This window comes from Drosophila nasuta, chromosome 2L (genome assembly GCF_023558535.2).
Source record: "Drosophila nasuta strain 15112-1781.00 chromosome 2L, ASM2355853v1, whole genome shotgun sequence".
Classification (NCBI taxonomy): domain Eukaryota; kingdom Metazoa; phylum Arthropoda; class Insecta; order Diptera; family Drosophilidae; genus Drosophila; species Drosophila nasuta.
In genome coordinates this window covers 7,339,692-7,360,541 of record NC_083455.1, presented here as the reverse complement: position 1 = coordinate 7,360,541, position 20,850 = coordinate 7,339,692, and the positions used below count along the sequence as shown (strand labels likewise).

The following is a 20,850-nucleotide window of genomic DNA, read 5'->3' as shown; positions in this document are numbered from 1 at the left end:
TGATAATGCACCAACGGACGACTTATCAACCTTGCCGCCCCTCTAGCTACCGAATAATGGTTGGAAAAAACTTAACTGACTGACTGACCCAGCACCGGGAGTCATTCCCAAGTGCCTGTCCCGTCTACATTTCTCCATCGCCGTAGCCAACTCCAACTCAATGTTCGAGTCATGCACATTTTGGGCAATTACTGTCTCATTTTCAACAAAAGTGACTGTCAACTCTTTCGACGACGCGACAAGCTGGGGTTAAGGGATGCCAAAGTATAGGTTCCTGACGGGGGGTAAGGGTAGCTCATAATTTAAGCATTAAACTTTCTCAAATGCTTTCAAGTTGACTTGCCTTAACTACAGTTTTACAGCTCAAGTAAATAATTGCGAGAGACCCTCCTCCAAAGGAGGCGGATCTGAAACTGGAACTGAAACATGGCCACGAGACGGGGAACGGGGTTTGGGACCAAGGCGGAGGCGATTGTAATGATGGGCACAGCAATTAAAGTTATAGTCGTCTAGTTATTTCGCTGTTGCCTCTTTCTATGGGAGAGGAGGCAGGGGACTTTTTAAAGAAGCTGCACCTAGCGTAGTTTAAGTTTAACAAGAGCACATAAAAATGTCAAAAAAGGAAGACGTACAAGTGAAATAAGAGAAAACAAAAGACGCTCAGCACGGAGACTGCGGCAAAAAGTGTGTTCGTTTATGAGAATGGACAAACATAAAGATTAACGTGACTTTATGTGCTGACGACACGAAACAGTAAAAATTTAACTGCATATTCAGCTAGTAAGGACTTACAATCTGTCTACTTGCAGCTTAATGTAATTTCAGCAAACGTGTATAATATAATATTTCAATTTAGATGATCAGAATTTCGATGTTAAAATAACCATTTTTTAATCTCACATATTCTACACGCTGCTATATATTATAATATTATAATGGTATTTGCTAAACTTTATTATTCTTTATTGAATTGTTTCCAAATCTGTTCAACATATTGATAATATCGACTTCTCGCATATTCTTAGTTCTAATGTATATAAGAAATGATAGTAGTCACTTAATGAATAACTGAAATTATAATTATAATTACAGTCATATATTTAACGTTATTTATATACTATGCTACATTGATTTTATAAATGATTAATAGGCCAAATTAATCTTTATTGAATTATTTTCACTTCAATCAACCGAGATTAATTGGGAAATTTTTAGCTTATTCTGATTATTTTCCGACGACTATCATATTCGCACTATATGAAATTATTGGCATAGCGAAGCTCTTGAACTTGTCAGCTGTCAGATGACATTTGGCGTCTAAGGATTCAATTGCTGGGTCAGTCTACGGACAACCCTTGGCAATTCCTAAGAAAACTTCTTAGTGGGTAGGATGAGAATTGCTGAGGAGGGAGGGTGTGCGACACTTGTGCAAGTTCTGCGTAAGCTCATTGCCCATTCCATGTGCTGGCCATTAAGACAATTGGCCAGGCAAAAACCAATTTCTGATAAGCCTCTTTTGCTTAAAAGCCAAATTATGGTATTTGAAAAATATTTGCCATACCTTTTGCGTTTCGTTTTCTTTTTTTTGCCTTTCATTTTCTCTCTTGCCCCAGCCCAGTTATAAAGTAATTTCCCCAGACGCATTGAACCCTTCTAAAAAAGAGCGAAGAACATGGTCACTACAAGCCAATGCAGGTTCTTGTATATAGTACATTTCGCTCTCGTTTTTTCTTTATTATTTTTATTTTCTTTTTTTTATTGAACAATACCCTCTGGGACTATTTGGCGGGAAAGCGAATAAAAATAAAGGTATTATCCTCAATATTATTGTCGGTCTGTCGCACGGACGTTCGCTCGGGTTCGTTCTCTTTCTCTCTCTCTCTCTCTCTCTCTGACTCTTTGGTTCATCAGCCTATGCCTCGCTGAGGACAAAATTAACTATCAACGGCAATGCGGCAATGCCCCGAAGTAATTTTAAATAAAATATTTATAAACGTATTTGCGCACTGAAGTGCGACCGTTGTCATTTGCTGGCGAGTAGAGAGAAATAAGAACAAAAATAAAAAATAAATGCCGAATGCAGATATTCACATTACAACGAACACCTTTATACCCTTTTAGAGGACCATTAAACATAGTATCACAACGGGAATCCTCGGCTCATCTGATGGCGCTTTGTAGGCGCTCACTTTGCTTTAATTCAATTTCATGCCAGTGTGCATAAAACTAAACCACTATTCAATAGGAATCGACAAAGCTAAGTAAATGAAATCAAGCTATTCTGTTTTATTGGTTTATTCGAACCCTAATGACATTAGAATTTATTGATTTTGTTCTGGTTTTTTTTTGCCTTTATCGATAAGTTTTATGTAGATTTTTTGATTTATGCATTGACATTAACCATGCCTAAACTAATAAACCTAATAGAAATAAAGGTTTCCATCAATAGGCGAACTGACTGATCTAATTTCGACTAAATCCTTAATTTCTTTTTTGGGTTAATAAGCCTATTTCAAAATTTTCACTCAGTCAAGCAGCATTATAAATTACCCGTGAAATCAATAATACTGAATAATAAGCCTTTCTTTACAAGGACTATAGAGAATATCGCACTGGGGGACAATCTAATAAGACGCTTCACAAGGAGGGTCCATAATAATCATATTAATAAGTCCTAAAGCAAATGGGGCGTGACCGAGGGGCGCACAATAAATGCAACTAGAATAAGTATGACAGAGACAAGGCAGTCAGCAGGCGGGCAGACGGGGAGACGGAGAGAAAAGGCAAAATGGAACCCTAGGCATTTTATTAAAATAATAAAGTTCTAATTTAATTATGAAGCGAGTACAAAGAGCGAGTATGAAGAAAAAGCAACAGCAGCAATAGGAGATGACAACGAGCTATGTGAAGAGCGACTATGCCGAGTTACTTTTCATTTTGATAACTCACGTACCCCTCCCGAGGGCCTTAATTAGCACGCGACGGCCGTATAACCGAAAAATCAACGCGCCCCAAGCTGCCTTTTTGGTTGGTCGGTTTCGCCTGAGGATGAACGGACGGTGGGGATGAGGAAGAGGACTTTGCAAAATAAAGGACCATAAAGTGCTAATTGAATAAAACGGCACATGACTTGCATAACTTATTATGAAATTTATATATATCATTACTATGCAGGCCCAGGAACAGTACCAGAAACCATAAAACCGAATCCGAAATAGAACAGAGCAGAACACAGAATGAAATAGAATAGAATAGAACTGTAGCAACCCGTCCGCGCCTCGAGCGCAAATTTATTTCATTTTCATAAATTTAAAACCTACTTTAAGACAACACAGCAAACGAAAGCAAGCAGATGGAAGCCGGACCTGCGGCCGCAGCCTAAACCGTAGCCATAGCTAATGCCGGAGCCGGAGCAGAAGGAACCGCTTAGAGACGTTTAGGGCACCCAAAAGGATATTTAGCTGGCGGAAATATTTTTACGTTTCGTTTAACGTGCCAAAGATGGCGGCGTCTACTGTCTGCCACGTCTGCTGGCACCTCTACAATACCTCATCCTCCATCCTCCGTCCTCCTGTGGTGCTCTTAAACAAAAAGTCTCTAGAAAGTTGCTTGGGCCCACGTAAAACTAATTTAACCCGCAAAGTCCACGGCCACTTTTGTTCGTGTTACGCTAAATTAGTCGACCTGCCCTGCCAGCTCTGACCAGATAGAGATAGAGACGAGAGCAGGGGAGAAATAAAAGTGAGAGAGAGTGGAAAGAAAAAAAGAATTTGTTTCAGCTGGAATATGAATAGGTCAGGACGGATATTGTAGTAGTCGCGTCTGTCGGTCGCTTCGTCGCTTGGACGTCGTCGTACACAACAGAACACCAGGCAGGCAGGCAGGCACATATACCATAAAAAATGATTTTACCTTGGGGAAATTTTTGCAACAGTTTTTAATTTGTAATGCGCTACAACCACTAAAACAAAGTGGTTAGTTCTTGGCAAGGTAATTGCGACTGCCAATGGTTATTGGATCGCAAATATCAGGGGTGGCTAGAGTTACTTAGGCATCTGAGAATTGCGGTGCTTCAAATACATTGATTGAAACTAACAAAGTTGGTAGTTAAGGCTTTTAATTCCCCACATGATAATTAAATGCAAAAAGATTTGTAAGAGTGCCAAAATGGGCAGCGAAAGTGAAAATTACTTTTATACTAAAATCTATAAAACTAGCTCGAATTATATTATGCATTGAATCTGAATAGAAGAAGACCCTGGAAGTCCTCAATGGAGAAAGCATTAAAATATAAAATTTATTAGATTTTTATGCTTTTTAATAATGCTAATCTGAAATCTAAAATGTAAAATATACTACTGTTCAGATATTTGAAAGAGTTTCTAAATTTTATTAACAATACGAAAGGTGCCGTTTGTTAGTTTTATGTTTGTTACTTTAGTTCTTGCATTTAAGTTATTTACAACTCCTGAGCTTTCGTTTGTTTAGTGCTGTTAATTCGCAAGTCGAAGTTAACAAAGTGCTGCAGGGTATGCGATGTTTGGCAGCTAGTACAACTTTTATTTGCAAGCAGTCAATTGTTTAGCAGGTTGTCATTAAGCGAGCGAGCCATTTCATTAGCATTTGGTTCGAGCTCTTTTGCAATTTTTACTATTCTCAACACGTTTCGAATTGTTAAAGCGTCGGCTGACCAGAAGACCGGACCTCTATCCGGGACCTGGCTTCCGGCTGTGGCCGGACCAATGTAACATGGCCATGTCAGTAGTAGGCAGGCATTGTTCTGGCCTGGCTTTGATCGGCGGCTGCTTCTCCCTGTTGCTGTCATTGCCACTTGCAATTGAAACATGTTAGTGTAACTGACGTCCCCTCCCTTTCCCTTTCCCTTCACTTCCCTACTAGCCACCCAACTGGATATCCAACTGTGCTCCTTCCCATTCCATACACACAAAACTCCCCTGTGGACAACGCAAATATAATCATTGTTATCGCGGCTGTTGCTGTCGCTTGGTCTGTCGGTTTTGGTGTTGTCAACGCGGCCATTGATGTCATTTTAAAAGGACTCTTTTAATGCATATTAATGTCAATATTAATGTCAATATTTGTGCTTCTAATGACCGACCGTCGCAGCGTCGCGACGTCTCACTTCGACTCGCTTGTTGACGGCTTTTGTTAGTTTTCCAAACGGCGACGTTTGATGTGCCTCATGTCAGCGTTAACGACATCGTCATCGCTGTCGCCGTTGTCGTCGCCATTGCGTCGCCATCATCATCGTCGAGCATATTTTCCGTAATTAGAGTTGGCCATCCAAAAAACCCAAACTGAAACCTAAGTCTAACCCGCCCCAAGCCGACAAAGCAAACCAGAACAGGGCAGCGAGTTGTGTTCCCGAAGAGAAGCGCTTGATTAAAGGACCTGGCGACATTCTGTTGACATTTGTAAAGTTTCTACCTAATAAGATCTCAACTAGCTGGCTCATAAAACAGACGCAGCAGCGGCAGCCAAAGTAGAAGCAGCAGCAGCAGCCGCAGCTGTCCAGGAACTAAAAAGGTGTGCAAGGCAATCGCCATTTTCGAGGACCAACTTTGCCATTTGTCAGGCCTCGCAGATGTTCCCTCCTTCCCCGCAAGGAATGTGAACAGGGCAGGGGAAAAGGACAACGAAAAAGGGCAGAAGGGACAGCGACGGAGCAGCAGCAGCTGGCAAAAGTCAAACGTTAACTAAGCGCCGAAAAACTTGTGACACAAAATGCGGCGAAGCATAAGTAAACTCCTAAGAAATTCAAATGAGCGTAAGCGCAAAATACTAAAAAACAAAGAAATGGAAAAAGTGATGAAGAAAAATACCAAAAAAAAATAAGAGAAAGGTAGTGCGTCAAAGACTAGAATTTTAATAAATGAAGTCGTTTCTCAGCAGTGAAGCTCTATTTTGGGAAACTCCCTGGGCAACGGGATAAGGCTTTAGGAAGTTGAATGATAAGGATACACTATGCGCATATGAGCAATGATAAACATCAAAGAAGTGTATAAAATGAACATTGATTTATTTGAGGGATGAGATAGAGAAGGCAAAGACGGATACATGGGGGAAGGACAATAATTTTAAAGTGCAGAAATAGAGCTGGGGAAGTTGCCTAAGGATTCATAACTGTCAAGCTAACTTTTTATAAACTGTTATTACTTAGACCTGAGCACGGATAGAATGTGCAGAATATAGAACGAAAATCTTTCACTGCAACAGCTGGGATAGTTGGAATTTAAAATATTGATGGAGATTTTTCTCGCTTTTGTCTTTTCAATATTGGTATCTTCGAGCGTCGTCGCATTATCATCTACTTTATTATTATCAAAGTGTTGACTTACCGTTATTTATGACATATCTGGGATTGCTCATGTCCACCTTTGTCTGATTCTTGATCCAGTAGATTGTCGGTGTGGGATTGCCGATGGCTTTGCATTGCATTTGGACCGTGTGACCCACTTCGATGACGCGTGTCCCTGGACCCTGGGTTATAACCGGAAATCCTGCGGGTGTTTTATCGCCTGCAAATGCATAAAGAAAAGTCGCAAAAATGTTTAAAAAACGCCTGAGCAATAACAACAACAATGGATCTCAAAATTATTATATGTTGCATAGAAAGCGAAAAACAACAGCAAGAAAAATATGTATGTGGCATGTTAAAAGTTTTTAAGGGGGTGCGGAATATAAAATATGAAAGCAACGATTGTGAATTGAAGATGGCGGACGCGCGGGGGAAGTTTTTGGAAAACAATATGCCACAAATATATACATATATACATACTCACACTTTCATACACGCACACCCACACCCACACCCTCACACACACTCTCACACTCTCGCACTAGCATAAAGTATTGTTTTACATGACGCTTTTATAAACGGAAGTTGCCGTTTTTTAAAACGCTGCACAGTTGCCTTTGTTGGCGCTTTCTACGCCATTTTGTAAGTCAAACAATGGCGTGCACTACCCACACACACACACGTACACTTATATATAGACATTCATGTATGTATGCAAGTGTATGGTACGTGTGCGGGGTCAGCATTTTTCCTTGTGACAATTTTCTTTTGTGGTACACTTTAAGGGCTTGGCATTCGCATTCGCAGTTGCAGTCGCATTGTTATTGTGTGTGGTGGTGGCTATGTGTGTGTGTGTTTGGCGGGTTTAAAGCAAATCCGCAACTTGCAACCAAGTGGCGGCTGCTCTCGACTGCATCTTTCAAATGAACAAAGCTCATTTACATTTTCCAATTAAATCCAGCAGGCAAATTCCCTTCTTTTTTCCCACCTACTCTTTCATCCTCCATTCTTCGTCCTCAACTCCAACTCCAATTGCAGCTCCGGCAGCTGCCATTGCACATCTGCCGGATGCTGTTGGCGCTCCCACGTTAACCTCTCTCTTCCTTTCTCTTCACTGTTCAGCTCATTCTCACTCGCGTACCTTCTTCAACAGTGGTATTTTCGCTATTTAATGCCGTTTGCTTTGCATAAATGCATAGAGATAATACGCTACTTATATATATTCAATTTCAGCTGAATGCAGCTTAATAATCAACTCATTTTATGAAGTCGAACAGAGATTGGACTCGATATCGAAAAACAAGTTTAGTAAATATAAAAAGCAAATCAAAAGCTATTCAAAGGGATATTCAATAATCATGCATACGTTAATTTGAATTCCAGTTGCATTTATGAAAGCAGTAATCAGTTGGTTTTACATTACGATATCAAGTATGCGTACTGTTGAATCCTTTATAAATACCCTTTACATTCTATTTAAAACAGCTGCAACCAATGAACTATTGCATATTTAGTATGCAAAATATTCTCTGCAAACATTTACCTAATATTTAGTAAATATTTTAAGCAAATCTCAATTTTTAATAAGAATAAAGAGCATTTAAAAGTTCTCTAGTATAATCTTTTACATTTTTTTGACTTGTTTTTCCATTTGTGTATTTCGCTAAAACATTTAACAGCGGCAACAACTAGTACCGTCGCACCATAAACGGCCCAGAAGTTAGCAGCATTCCTCGTCGTGTTCCTCATCCCAAATGTCTCTGCACAGCAGCCATAGCTGCCGCTTGCCCTTCTCAATCCGCTTTTGCACCCCACAATCTGTCGCCTGTCTTACTATCAGTTGGTTTGTTGTGCCTTTGTTTGTGTTTTTCAGCGTGAAATTAAAATTTTTAACAGAGAGACAAAAAACGCAACTGCATATGTATGCATTATAATGCTCTCACACATGCACACATCAACGTAGCTACTATATGTATGTGCACACATATGCATAAATGCAAAACAAGAAGAACAACAACATTGATGTTGACATTTGACGCTGCCGTCATTGCCGCCTCTCAACGTCCTTTTTATCCTTTCAGTCTACTGGCATTTTCAGCCATTTTTCGTCTGCATCTATCCCCAAGCTACCTCCCCTTGCCGCTCCCTCTGCTGCTGCCTACTTGGTTTTTGGGTGCTTTATTTATTATTGCAGCGTCACTTCTTCAACGGCAACGAAACCCACTGAAAACTGTGCCAAAAATTAACAAATAAAACTTTTTTATTAAACAAATGCACAAAAGTATATTCTGCTTGCTTAGCGAGTGTATTTATGTACAACGTCTCTTTGTGTGTTGTGTGTGGCTGCTGTTTTTCCCAGCTTGTTGGCATAAAAGAGAATATGACAAAAAGCCAGACGAACAGATAGACAGACACGCAGTAGGCAGGCAAATAAACAGCACACCAAATACAAAGCATCAGTGCAAACACGAGTAAAACATAACTCGTTCTCTGCAGGCAGGAGTTACAGATTTTTCCACAGTCAAAGAATATTAACAATTTTTTTTCTTGTTGATGCGTAACCCAATATAAAACTGTGAAGTTATATTATGCCAGTTTATTGGAATTACTGAAAAAATATGAATTCCTTTTTAGCTATTTTTTCCTCTGGTTGAGGCATAAGGTTTCACAATATGACTGTGATTTAAAGTTTTCACTTCGTACATCAGAAATATACATTTCAAATTTACAGACATTGGATAAATATTTGTAGAATTTTTCTCAATAATATTATTATTTTTTCAAGCACACAAATATTATGTATTATTAAGTTCGGGACGGCGCGAACGCCATTCCCGACTACCAAAAATTTCGCGCACGACGTATTCACATGAGGAATACTCGCGAAGGTCAACTTGACCGCGGTGCAATGGCCAAGTCTCTCTCCGGAGGAACCGCCTTCGTGATCACGGTTAACCTCTACGCCAGGTAAGTATGCTTTTAATGCTTCAATCTATAGGGCTTCAATAAGCAGCTGCCAGAACTTGTTGGGAATTCTATATTCTTTACAATATAAAACGCCCTAAGGTATGTTATAATTTTTAAACGAATTTCAAGCTAACGCCATTTTGAGAACTGAAAAAATACTTGAAATAGATTAATTTCACTTTAAATTGAAATTAAATAGCCAAATAATAAATTACATGTGCAGCCGCTACCGCATCATAATCTGTGTGGAATGCACATATGTAGATCCTTTTTGTGCAACACTTGGTGAATGCGAGGCAACAGTCTAGTTGAAAGTTTGTTTAGTTTTTATCGTAAAGTTAGCGGCTAATTAATTATTCTATGTAACTCTAGAGGGTTTTAGTCAAAGTTATTTTCCATTTTTTGTTTTGCATTCAAAAGTTTTTGTTTAAATTTGCGAGAGTTTTGGTATCGCACTTAAAGAACCTTTTGCGCAGTACTTGCAAAGAGCATATTTAAAGCATAATCCGGTGGCAAATATTTGTCATTGTTCTAAACCAGAAATATGCAGCTTTTGCTGGGCAATGGCAAGTGGCGAGTGGTAAGTGACGGGTGCAGCATGCAACTTGCAGTAAACCAGCTGCAGCTGGAGCTGCATCGACAGGACAGACACCACATGCTAGTTTAACGACATTTCAGTTAAAGACTAAAAGTTGTTGATTTTGATGTTGATGTTTGTTGTCGTTGTCGTTGCCGTTGCCATTGTTGTAGTTTTTGTTTTTAGTGGCTCCCAGTGGGCAAATTGTTGTAGTTGTTGTTGTTGTTGGTGTTGCCTATGCGTTGCCAATTTGAAAATGCAATGAAAAATTCTAAAAGCAGAGGACAGTGTGCTAAACTCGCAGCATGCCAAACTGGCGAACACTTCATTTACAGCGTTACTAGAGAGAAAGAGTGAGTGTAAGTGAATAAGAGAGAGAGAGAGAGGTGTTGAATGGGTCGGCAGACGACCGGAGTGTGAACGCATCGCTGACCAATGCAACGCGTCAGTGCGTGTCTGCATGCCACTGGGTGTATCTCAGTGTGTGTGTGTGTGGGTGTGTGGGTGTGTGAGTGTGTGAGTATGCATTTATTATAAAGCCAAGCAGCAACTGGGAGATGCTTCTGCTGCTGCGTCTGCTGCTCTGCTGTCGTTGACTGCCAAATTCATGTGGCTTTTCATGCATTTCAATTAAGCTTCGGCTAGTTGGTGGTCCTGGCGGTTCGGGTGGATGCTGCTGCTGCTACAGCAAAAGTGTTGGAAAATGTGCAAACAATGTTGAAGCAAAATCCAGGTACGGAACGCAGTTCGTTAAGTTGAGTTGAGTAGAGTTTTTAGCGACAGCTTTTTTAATGAATTAGCTAATAAAGGCAAAAGTAAAGTCGAGCACCTGTCCACAGTTTTTGTATTGCTTTCAAGAGTACATCTCCTAACGCACACACATATACGCACTGACAACTCCCTTGACACACACACACACACACACACACACGCAGAGGAGTTCTCAATAGACTGGCAATGTCTTGAGTGCGATAAACATCATTAGACGGCACAAAAGCAACGGCACATAAAGCGCTTTATTTGCATGTTGTCTGCTTTTAGATGCCACTGACCCCCACACACACACACCTCACACACACACACATTCACATTAGCAACAAGGATAAAGAGTGGTGGCAGCTATAAAGCTCATACACACTGAGGTGCCAGGTGTTTGCATTATTGAGTCACTTTCAAAGGCGCATTTTCACGCGGCGTTTTTCTCTCAGTTTTCCCTCTGATAAATATGCTGTTTACACACCACGACCAGCTCTGAAGGCTCCAAGAGGTGGAGGAGGAGGAAGTGGGGGAACTTTTTGTGTATGTGTTGGCATAGCAAACATTACACAGACGCCGAAAGCGAAAGGCAGCCAACAACATGAAGTCCTCTTTAAGAGACTTTGCGACTTTGCAGTCGCTTTCTCAGAGACTCTCTCTCTTTCTCTCGCTTTCTTCCGAGTCTTTCGGCTGCCTTTAAGGACACCCAGGAACTGGCCACAGGCAAATTTGCATATTTTAATTATTCATGCATTTTTAAGATTGATAAGAGGCGCCCTTTTCTTTGCTTCTTCCACACATTTTTTTTGTGTTGTTCGTCGTGTTGCCGCTGCCGTTGTTGCGGGCGGTTGGTCAGACCCAGGATCGACCCCTTGCTACTTGCCACTTACCACTTGCTACTTGCCACTTTGCTACTTGCTACAATTCGCGTCCAGTTCGTCAAAATGCCATTTTTCCAGCAGTCAGCAACACAGAGCGCATTAGCATTAGCTTTCTTCTTGCTGCCTCGGCATTTGCATTAACTTGTTGTTATTGCTAAATTATTAAAACAGCTGAGATGACTGAAGTATGGATTGTAATTTATATAAAACTTAAGTAGCGAGCAGCAAAAATAACGAATTGTTTTTTTATAAGAGCATAAACTAATGCTACTTCAATTTTCAATTTTGTGAATTGCAAATGCACATTGATAAAAATAACAACAGCAATTGCATTGCATTTTAATAAATCGGATTTAATAGTCAGTTCATTATTATTTGAGTCTTAACTTTAAGTCCTTTTAGAGAACAAATACATTTTGTTTTTTTTTTTTTTTTTGAGTAATGCCACTTAAACTATTATTTAAAATACTCCAACAGTTAAAGTTTCTCTGCTTATAATTATGAAACTAGTCAAACTTGTTGATATCGGAGCTTTTCATTGGCAGCAAACATTCAACTCACATCATTTATTTTAAGCTGGTTCTCGTGCAACTTGTGGCAGGCTAGTGAGAATTGTCTTATTCATTTGCTGGTTAAACTTGGTGTCAAGTTTTCGAAATTATGCAGAAAACTTTTGAAGCAAGCAATTGAAAACAAATCAAAACACCAGCAGTCAACAATTGTCGAAACGTTAAATGTATTTATTATAGGCCTCGTCTGTCGTAGTGTTTCGTGAATTCCCTTCCTCCCCGTGCCCTAAGTATATATACCCATATCCTTGGGCCTAATGTAAACAATTGTGTGCGGCTGCTTAGCAAAGTTTCAAACCAGCAGCAGAAGTGCTCGCCGTTGCTGCTTGCTGAGCCAAATCCCAAACAAAACATGCTTGAAAATTGAGTGTTTATTGTGTTAAGTAGGCACACACACATACACATACTGGGAAAGCAAGCAGCCTGAGGGGGGAAATAAGGATAAGAAGTGTGCGACAAGCCAAGGAAACTGCGCCTACGGCAACTACAAGCAGAGTAAATAACCGTTTTTTAGTGGCAGCAGCCGGGAAATGGCAACTTGCTGAAGATGTTAGACAATACCAACAATAAAGCCGCAAGTGCCAGCGGCACTCACACACAAAAAAAAAAAGAAAAAAAGACAGGAGAAGAATGAGGAGTAAAGAATGTAGGCAAAAAGAGAAAGAAGCAGCATTGAGATATAACAAAGTTTCAGCCACAAGACGCCGGCAAATTTGTGGCCAGTCAACACTTCCTGTTGGCAAAAAGGATGTGGCGTACAACAAAGTCCATACGTATACATAATATGAATGCCACAACCTGCCACAGTATGAGTGTATGTGTGTGTGTCACATGTGTGTATATGTATGTGAGTGTCGTTTGCCTAGAAGTGACATTCAAGCAGTCCATTGATCAGCCTAATGAAGGGCCAACGTTTGCCTAATTGCTGTCGCTCTTAACAGTTCTCTCATTGTGTATAACATACAACGTGCAACGTTCTCAGTACTTAGACAGGCAAACAACAATTGATTCCAGCTCAAGTGACTCCCGAAGTGATTGCAAAGTATTCAGTAATGATACCGGCTAATAGATAGAATGATGGTCGATTCCCTCTACAACTGTGGATAGATGAAGCTACGTACAAAAGATGACTTCAACAAAGGAATCTTGAGATGAGCTGCAAGAGGCAAACAACGATGATGCTAAAAGTGGAGAGTGATATCTCGCAGAAGTTGTTTACTCATTGGATGCGATATACTTATTAGAAAATTTAATTAAATGTTGAAGAACTGCACAACATTGTTGTGGGTTTGATTTACCTGATTGAAGTACGATGTTTACTATCAAAGTCATTCATTTCAAATACGAAATAACATAATTATGTACGATATTCAATATTCACGCTGCTCAATTTGTTGTTTGAAATTGGTATTTACAAATACTATTTATTAATACTGTATACTTTAAATTTGAGTAATTAATTTTGGGATGCTTGCGCAAATTCAGTAAGCATACTAAACGTCAGATTTTGATGTATTCTAATCTGTTAAATGCTAACACTAGACAAGATTCATGTTATAGCTGGATACTGGTTGCTGGTAACTGGCAGCACGTTTGGTGAACCACAGGCCAGAGAGAGAGAGAGAGAGAGAGAGAGAGAGAGAGAGACAGAGAGTTACGAATGCAGATACAGAACCACATTCAGTGCTAATACAAAATGCAGTACAGTTTGAAACATAAAATGTTTGCTGATTACAGTTATATGGCAACAACTCGGTTGGGGCCAACAAATTGCTGACTGTTCGAGCTGTCCGCCGGACAACGATATCCAAGCAAAGATACGGCGACAGATAAACTGACGGACAAACTGACGAACTGGATCTGTGTGTAGAAGTAGATGGCTTGTCTGTTTGTCCAACTGTCAGTGCAGTCGTGATAGTTGCATGTGTATCCACTGACAGACGACATGCACAGCCAGTCAGCCAGTCAGCCAGCCAGCTAGACATTCAGACTGGCATGCTATGGAGATACATAGATATGAAGATGGAGTGACTGAATACTTAGAGGGGGGAACATGCAGCAGCGGATAGCGTACATCTTATTAAGTTTGCATTACGGAGGCGGCCCGGAAGATGGTCGTCTTAGAGATGCTGGAGTTTCAATTTCGCTGTCCAGACCATGGCCTGTCGAAGACTATTTTAACATATAGCACGCTCACTCTTCATCTCATTCTTTCGTCTGCATTTCAACTGTGTCTTTTTCTCTCATTCTCTCTCTGCTTCTGTCTCTCTGTGTCTCTGCCAGCGACTCACTACAATTTAATTTAATTTTTCTTGTCGTAGACATTTGATAATGCTGCCTGCTGACTGCCAGCAAAATGTAGCAAGAAATGTTGTAAATGGCATACGCCAGTCACGCCCACTCCACTATCCGCTTCTTCCTTGGTACCGAAAGTTACTACTGGGGATCTGCTGCTGCTGTTGGCAGTTATGCGCTGGCGCATTTTATAAATTTTTAAACTTATGACTCATTTTTATGCATTTCCACTGACTGCACACTGAGCTCGGCCCAGAAACAAATGCCTGGGCACAAATATATACGACTATATACAGCACTGTGTACTGTGTAAGAGACGCGTTCCACAAATGCTAGCTGGCAAGCAATCTTGTTTCCTCCTCGCCTCGTGTTGGTAACTGCTTCGACATCTTGCCGGACAGCGTTCTAATGCGTTCTAATGCAATAATAAATCATTGGAAATCCATTTGTATTGTCAACACAAGAGCCGACAACTTTTGCGTCTCGCATGCGACGTAGCCATTAAACGCCTTCAGCCATGCGATATAAATGAAACAAAAGACAAGTTTAGACAGCGAGAGACATAAACACCTTCGCATTGTTGCTGACCTTGTTAATGAGGCCCAAAAAAAAAAAAACAACAACAAACAAAATGTGGACTAAATACAATAAACCAGAAAGTTAAATGAGCAGACAGAAAGGCAAGAATATCAACTTGGTTCTTAAATGCTCTATATAGAAATGGAATATTTGCCATATATTTACGTATACTTAATATATTTTGTTAAAGCTTTTGCAAATAAATAAAAAATAAATTATGAAATATTTTTTAAAAGTTGTAATATCTTGATTCTGTTTAATTTACATAAAATAGATCACAATTGACCAACAACATTAAATATATTCCATATAAAACACGAACGTACGCTTAATATATAGCATTAAAGCATGCGCTAATAAATATGCTGTATTTTTTTAAGTTTTAATATTGTTCTTCCGTTACCAAAAAAAAAAAGTACCGCAATTGATCAACAATTGCTATGGAAAATGTTGACAAATTTATCAATTGTAGTGATGATGTTTTTATTTATTTAACATCGACAGAATTTTTGCGCTATTAAAGAGTTTCGGTTAGCTAAAACGTATTCAATTTAGTCAATACAATAAATAACACAAAATTCAATGTGTGAACCAAGCGAGACTTTAAGTAGTTATTGGCTTTAGAGTCAGCTTATGGTCTGGGGCGTATCGTGACAAGAGTTCAAATATGCCCAAATAAGAGTGTGAAGAAGACGGCAAGAAAGTGAAAGAGAACGCACGAAGAGAGAAGTCAGACAGACACAAGCAAAACAGAAGGCAAAATTAATAAATAAATTAATAAATTACAAATAATTTATCACGAAACACACACGCATATTGGCAGTCATGTTTTGTCTCTCGCTCGTTCTTTCTGTCTCATTCTTGTTGTAAGAGCCTGTGTGTGTATGTGCCTAAATAAGTCTATTAGAGAAATGAAAATAAATTGCGTGCTTTCAGGCGGCTGCCAGTTGCCAGTTGCCTGCTGCCAGGCGCATTGGCCATCGATTGTCGACCTGCCAACTTGGACAGACAGCGTCAAAACAACAACAACAACAACAACAGCAACAGCAATAACAAAAGCCAAATTCAATTATAAATGCGTGTAGCAGCTATTGTCTTTGTGCCATTGTCTGTGTCTGGCTCTCATCATCGTGTGTGTGTGTGCGCTTACTATATATGGGTGTGTGCTGTGGGTGTTTTGCTACTAAGTGCAAGTGATTAATTTTTGACAGGCACATTTGTTGTGCGGTATTGAAAACAATCAATGCGAAATGTAGACACGCCCCCAAAATGGTTTCGTTGACTCCCTCATGAAATATGTATCCATCTCACTCTCTCAGTTGATGTTGTTGTTTTACTTGAGCCCCAAGTCAAGAAATTGATGAGCAATTAGATAAATATGGCAATAAAATATTTGAAACATGCTTTACCTGGCTTCAGCTTGGCAATGAGTCAATGAGTTTGTAAATGAAAACACAAATATAAAATTTTCTCTTTCAGTCTCCATCTCTATCTCTCGTGCTTTCTATGCGTGTGTGTGTGTGTGTTTTGGGAATAAAACAGATGTACAAATAATGCCTGGGAGTAGCTGCCGAAGGCATCTGCATATTTGAATATCAAGTGAATCGATTGAATCATCACATTGAATACACACATTTACAAAGCAAACAATTTCAATTATATAAACGAAAACTTGAAACTGCAAGCAGTTTCTCTCCTGCAGCTATCTACCGTATCTGTATAGTAAAATCAGGTAAACGAATTGCCCCAACTTGTTTTACATTTAAATACATTTTCACCAAGACCATTTAAAATTTGTTTTCTATTTAAATAATGATTAAGCAACACTAACAGCTTTACGGAACTGCCAACTTCTTGTTCGATTGCATCTGCAACTGCATTGAATGTAGAAAGTGAAAGGAAGTTTTGCTATGTTGTATAGAATATATTTTAGTGCAATTGTCAAGTATCTGATTAATGGAAAGGCTAACTTGCTTGTTTTAAACCAAGAATACTTTCATATGCATTATAATTTAACATTTGTTAGGAGGTTTTTTGAAATAATTAATAGATTCCCAATTAATGAAGAAGAACCATTTGTTTCATATGTTTGAAATGTTTTCAGAAGATTATTAGAAAGTGTTATTTTTGTATATAACAAATATTCCATGAATCTTTCACATAGAGGAATTTCCAATGAATTTTACTAAACGCTTTCGCTTACTTTTGTTTATAGTTTTTAAAGTTTAAGCTAGAGGGAGAGAGTTACATTTCGGGGGCCATAACTGACCAGTATCGAGGTTCTAATTTGTGTGGGCCAACCATAAATCGTTGCATTTTATGCGAACACCCTCGAAACTCTGTTCAGTCTCAACCCTCACTCAATACTCTCTCTCTCTCTCCCCTCCCCTTAGTGACTCCCACAACTGTTGGCATCCATCCAGCTGCGCGGCTTCGTTTTTTTTTTGTGTTGGCTATTTGCATGCAGCACGTTTTTATGAGTATCTCTCCCTGTTGCCTGAAACCCAATGCGAAATGTGCGTTTTGGGTAAAATTATGCCATAAGCCACGTGCTGCTGCTGCCAACGCAACCGACAACAAAATACCAAAAAAAACCGAAAACCAAAAAATTATATATTGTTGGGCTGTTGGCCAAAAACCGAAAGCAAAAGCAAAGCAAAGCAAAGTGAAGCCGCCAGAAACCCGCGTTACGGCCATAATGCAAATTTATGATCAGAATTCAATTATGTGCTTATTGAAAAGCAGCTGCTGCGTCGGATGCCCCGTTTCTCTCGTCCCTCTCCCGCTCCTTCGTCCCCCTTTAGTGTTCCTCCTTAACTGTCTCCAGTCCCCCTGTGATTGCGACTACTGTCCCTACCGGTGAACAGGGGAGGCAAACACAGGTACCTCATGCTGGGCAGGCTGGCTGGCTGGCAGTTAATGCTGCGCAGTTTAACGCTTAAAGCCAAAATGCTATGATTTACACACACAACCAGAACAAACACACACACATACAGAGTGAAAGGGAATGAGAGCAATTGCATTTGTGGCTTAAAGTGCGTGGCACGCATTTTACGAGGCCCCAAGCGCGAAGGAGGCGTGGCAGCTGCGTCGACACTGGCGTCATTAAACCAGTTAACAAATAAATACTTTGTGGCCTTCACGTCACAGGGTTATGAGTGTCGAAGACACGACGAAGCCAAACCAAAGCAAACCAAAGCAAACCAAACCTAACCGAACCGAACCAAAGCATACCAAAGTCAAAGGCAGAGAGGCGACTTTACGACCCCGTCGAATGCCATTTTATGCCCTGCGCGCGGGAATGTTGATTTACCCAAAAGAAAATAGGGGAAATGGCAGCGGCAAAACGATAAACGGAGGAGGGAGAGGAAAACATATTAGCTGCGGTTAGAATCGTGTTACAATCAGAGCTGGAAATGAATGTAGCAAGCAGGTGAGTAAATAGCATTCTTGCTTTTTTGATTTTGCGATGAAAGTAAAGCATTAAATAGCGCGAAACAGAGTGAGGCAGTATGAAAGTAAGAAGGAGAGAGAGGAACTAGGGATTACAAATAATAAAGAGCCGGATTAAATTTAAATTGACAGAGAGAGAGAGCATAGACAGAAGAGACGGGGACAAAAAGCACGCAAAAAGTAAGCGAAACTGAAAGCAGAGGAAGAAAAATATTCATAAGAAGAATGCTGTAAAGTCTATATAGAGAGAGGGAAACTAAGAAAAAAGGAAAGGTAAAATATTTTAAAGCAAAATAAATGCTTTCAAATGCCTACTCGAATACAGAAGATGAAATATTTCTTTCTCTGAAACGAAAGCAAAGAAAGTTAGAGTATACGGGAATTGCAAAATAATCAAATGAATGAAATGATATTACGTATACGCAACATATGCGTTAAAAAGTTGCCAATGCAGATTGTTGAATTTCTATGCACTAAATGACTACTATACTTTGGTTTCCATCATCATAAGAGAGTGTTGCAGCATTCATTTTTTGTTTATTAAGTGCGTTGTGCTTTTTGAACCATCGCTTTGCTCTTCAGTTGAGCACCTCGGTTAGTGTGAAGACTGCCGCAAGCTGTGTTAAAGTTTGTGTATGTTTTTTTTTGGGTGTGTGGGTGTATGTGGTTTTTGTTGATGTTTTTCGGTACGATAGTTGCTGTTGTTTTTGTTGTTATTATTTGTTAGGTACGTTTTACTGGCCACACGCGTTCATGTATAAATAATTTGAAATTAATTACATGTAACATGTTACTTTGTCTGGCCATTCGTCTGTTCGTTTGTTATTTTGTGCTGTTGTTATTGCTGTCTTTTTGCCAAGGCTATTCCAACTCAGATGTTAAGGGAGAGCAGAGTCAGAGCCAGAGTTATAAAATATATACGACTGACTACTACTATACTATACGGCTGCGTATGGATATGGAAATGGAGAAAAATAGTGCCGGAAAAAAAGATTCGTTGCGGGTTTGAGGTTGACGATGGCGTTGAGGACTGCTGTACACAGATTTATGGCACGCAATTAACAGTGCCGGCCATTAAGTGAACCAGCTGTGTACCAAAAGGTGTTCAACTCACAGATACCCTACACTACACTGAGTTCAATATAGGACTAATAAACTTGCTTAACTAGGGAAACATTGCCACCTGCTCCACTTAAATAACAGTCTAGGGTATGGCACAAGTTACAATTGCAACTGCCAGATGTTGTTATGGTCATACATACATGTGTAACTGTCTGTATATATCTGTATCTGTGAGTGTGTGTTTGTAAGGTACACACTCTTTATAGCATACTTTTATGGGCAACAAGCAGGAGTTTTTATGCGTTTTGCATTCGCATTCGGCTTAAATGTTTTTGAATTTAAAGTTATAATTAAAAAACTTTGGGCCATGCGCGCACATTGTTAGCCTTTTAATTGGCTCTTTGTTACGCTCGTCCTGTTGCCATATTTTCTCTCTCCCGCTTTCCCTATTTACGACTTACTATTGATGTGGCCATCATTGTTGGCATTGCAATTTCAATTCAATGCGTGGCCATTAAATCTTTCATATGTAAATGACATGTTAAACATTAAAATAGACTTGCATAAAGTTGCATAATTGCATTTACGTAAAGCTACCTGAACCATTTCCTATTTGCAATCACCCCGTGCCATGTCCCCTTTTTCCGCGCTATAATTGAGTGACGCCCCGCTTTCCTCATTTTTGGCTATCTCTGTGAATGAGTGTGTAAATATATTATTTATTGGAAATATGCTCATAAAATGTTGTTGCTCTTGCTGTTTGGACAGTTCGCATCGTAAACATGTAATCTACCGGCACGATTTCGACACATGTTGGCAACTCTGGACACTCCGGACAGCGCACATTTCATAACGTGTGCTTCATAATTATTAAATATTGTTAAATAACCCAGACACAGGTCCATTATTTTGCCAGCTCCATTCATCATTACGCTGCATAATTTTTAAATTATAATTACTTCAATTTAATCACAGTTAATGATTATGGTTGAACTTTGCAGGCGTAACCTTAATTTTTCGATCAAATAATGTGTTTTAGAAATTTAATTCGCAGATTGCAACTTGTGTCTTAAATTTGTGTGTGTTTTTCTCTATATATTTATATTTGATTATTAATTATATCATATTAGTACTTTGTAGCAGCTTTATTTTTATGACTTTTGTCTTTTTTTATTTATACAACTTATTCAATGCTAAGTAATATGAACACTATTGATATAAAAAGTATATTCCATAAGCTCTTTCGCGCGCTATATTGCAAAAAGTATTTACCTACATTACTCGCATACTCGTTGCTCTTTGGCCTTTTCAGTTCTCGTGGCTTTATTGTTGTTTTAATTAACCGTTGCAAGTTAAATTAAGACAGTAACATGACAACAGCAGCAACAACAG

General features: G+C 39.4%; 1 protein-coding gene and 1 non-coding gene across 6 annotated transcripts in view; both read right to left on the bottom strand.

The window, feature by feature from the left end:
* The window catches only part of LOC132783485 (tyrosine-protein phosphatase Lar), a 118,066-nt gene that overhangs the window by 34,773 nt on the left and 62,443 nt on the right, over positions 1 to 20,850 (bottom strand). For all 5 annotated transcript variants that reach the window (XM_060788685.1, XM_060788684.1, XM_060788687.1 and 2 more), the window contains one exon: positions 6,360 to 6,539. In XM_060788685.1, coding sequence (XP_060644668.1) covers positions 6,360 to 6,539 — 180 coding nt within the window. The remainder of the gene's footprint in view (positions 1 to 6,359; positions 6,540 to 20,850) is intronic.
* Positions 9,130 to 9,294, bottom strand: LOC132783775 (U1 spliceosomal RNA). Its single transcript, XR_009632191.1, has one exon. It is a non-coding gene; the product is annotated as a U1 spliceosomal RNA (small nuclear RNA).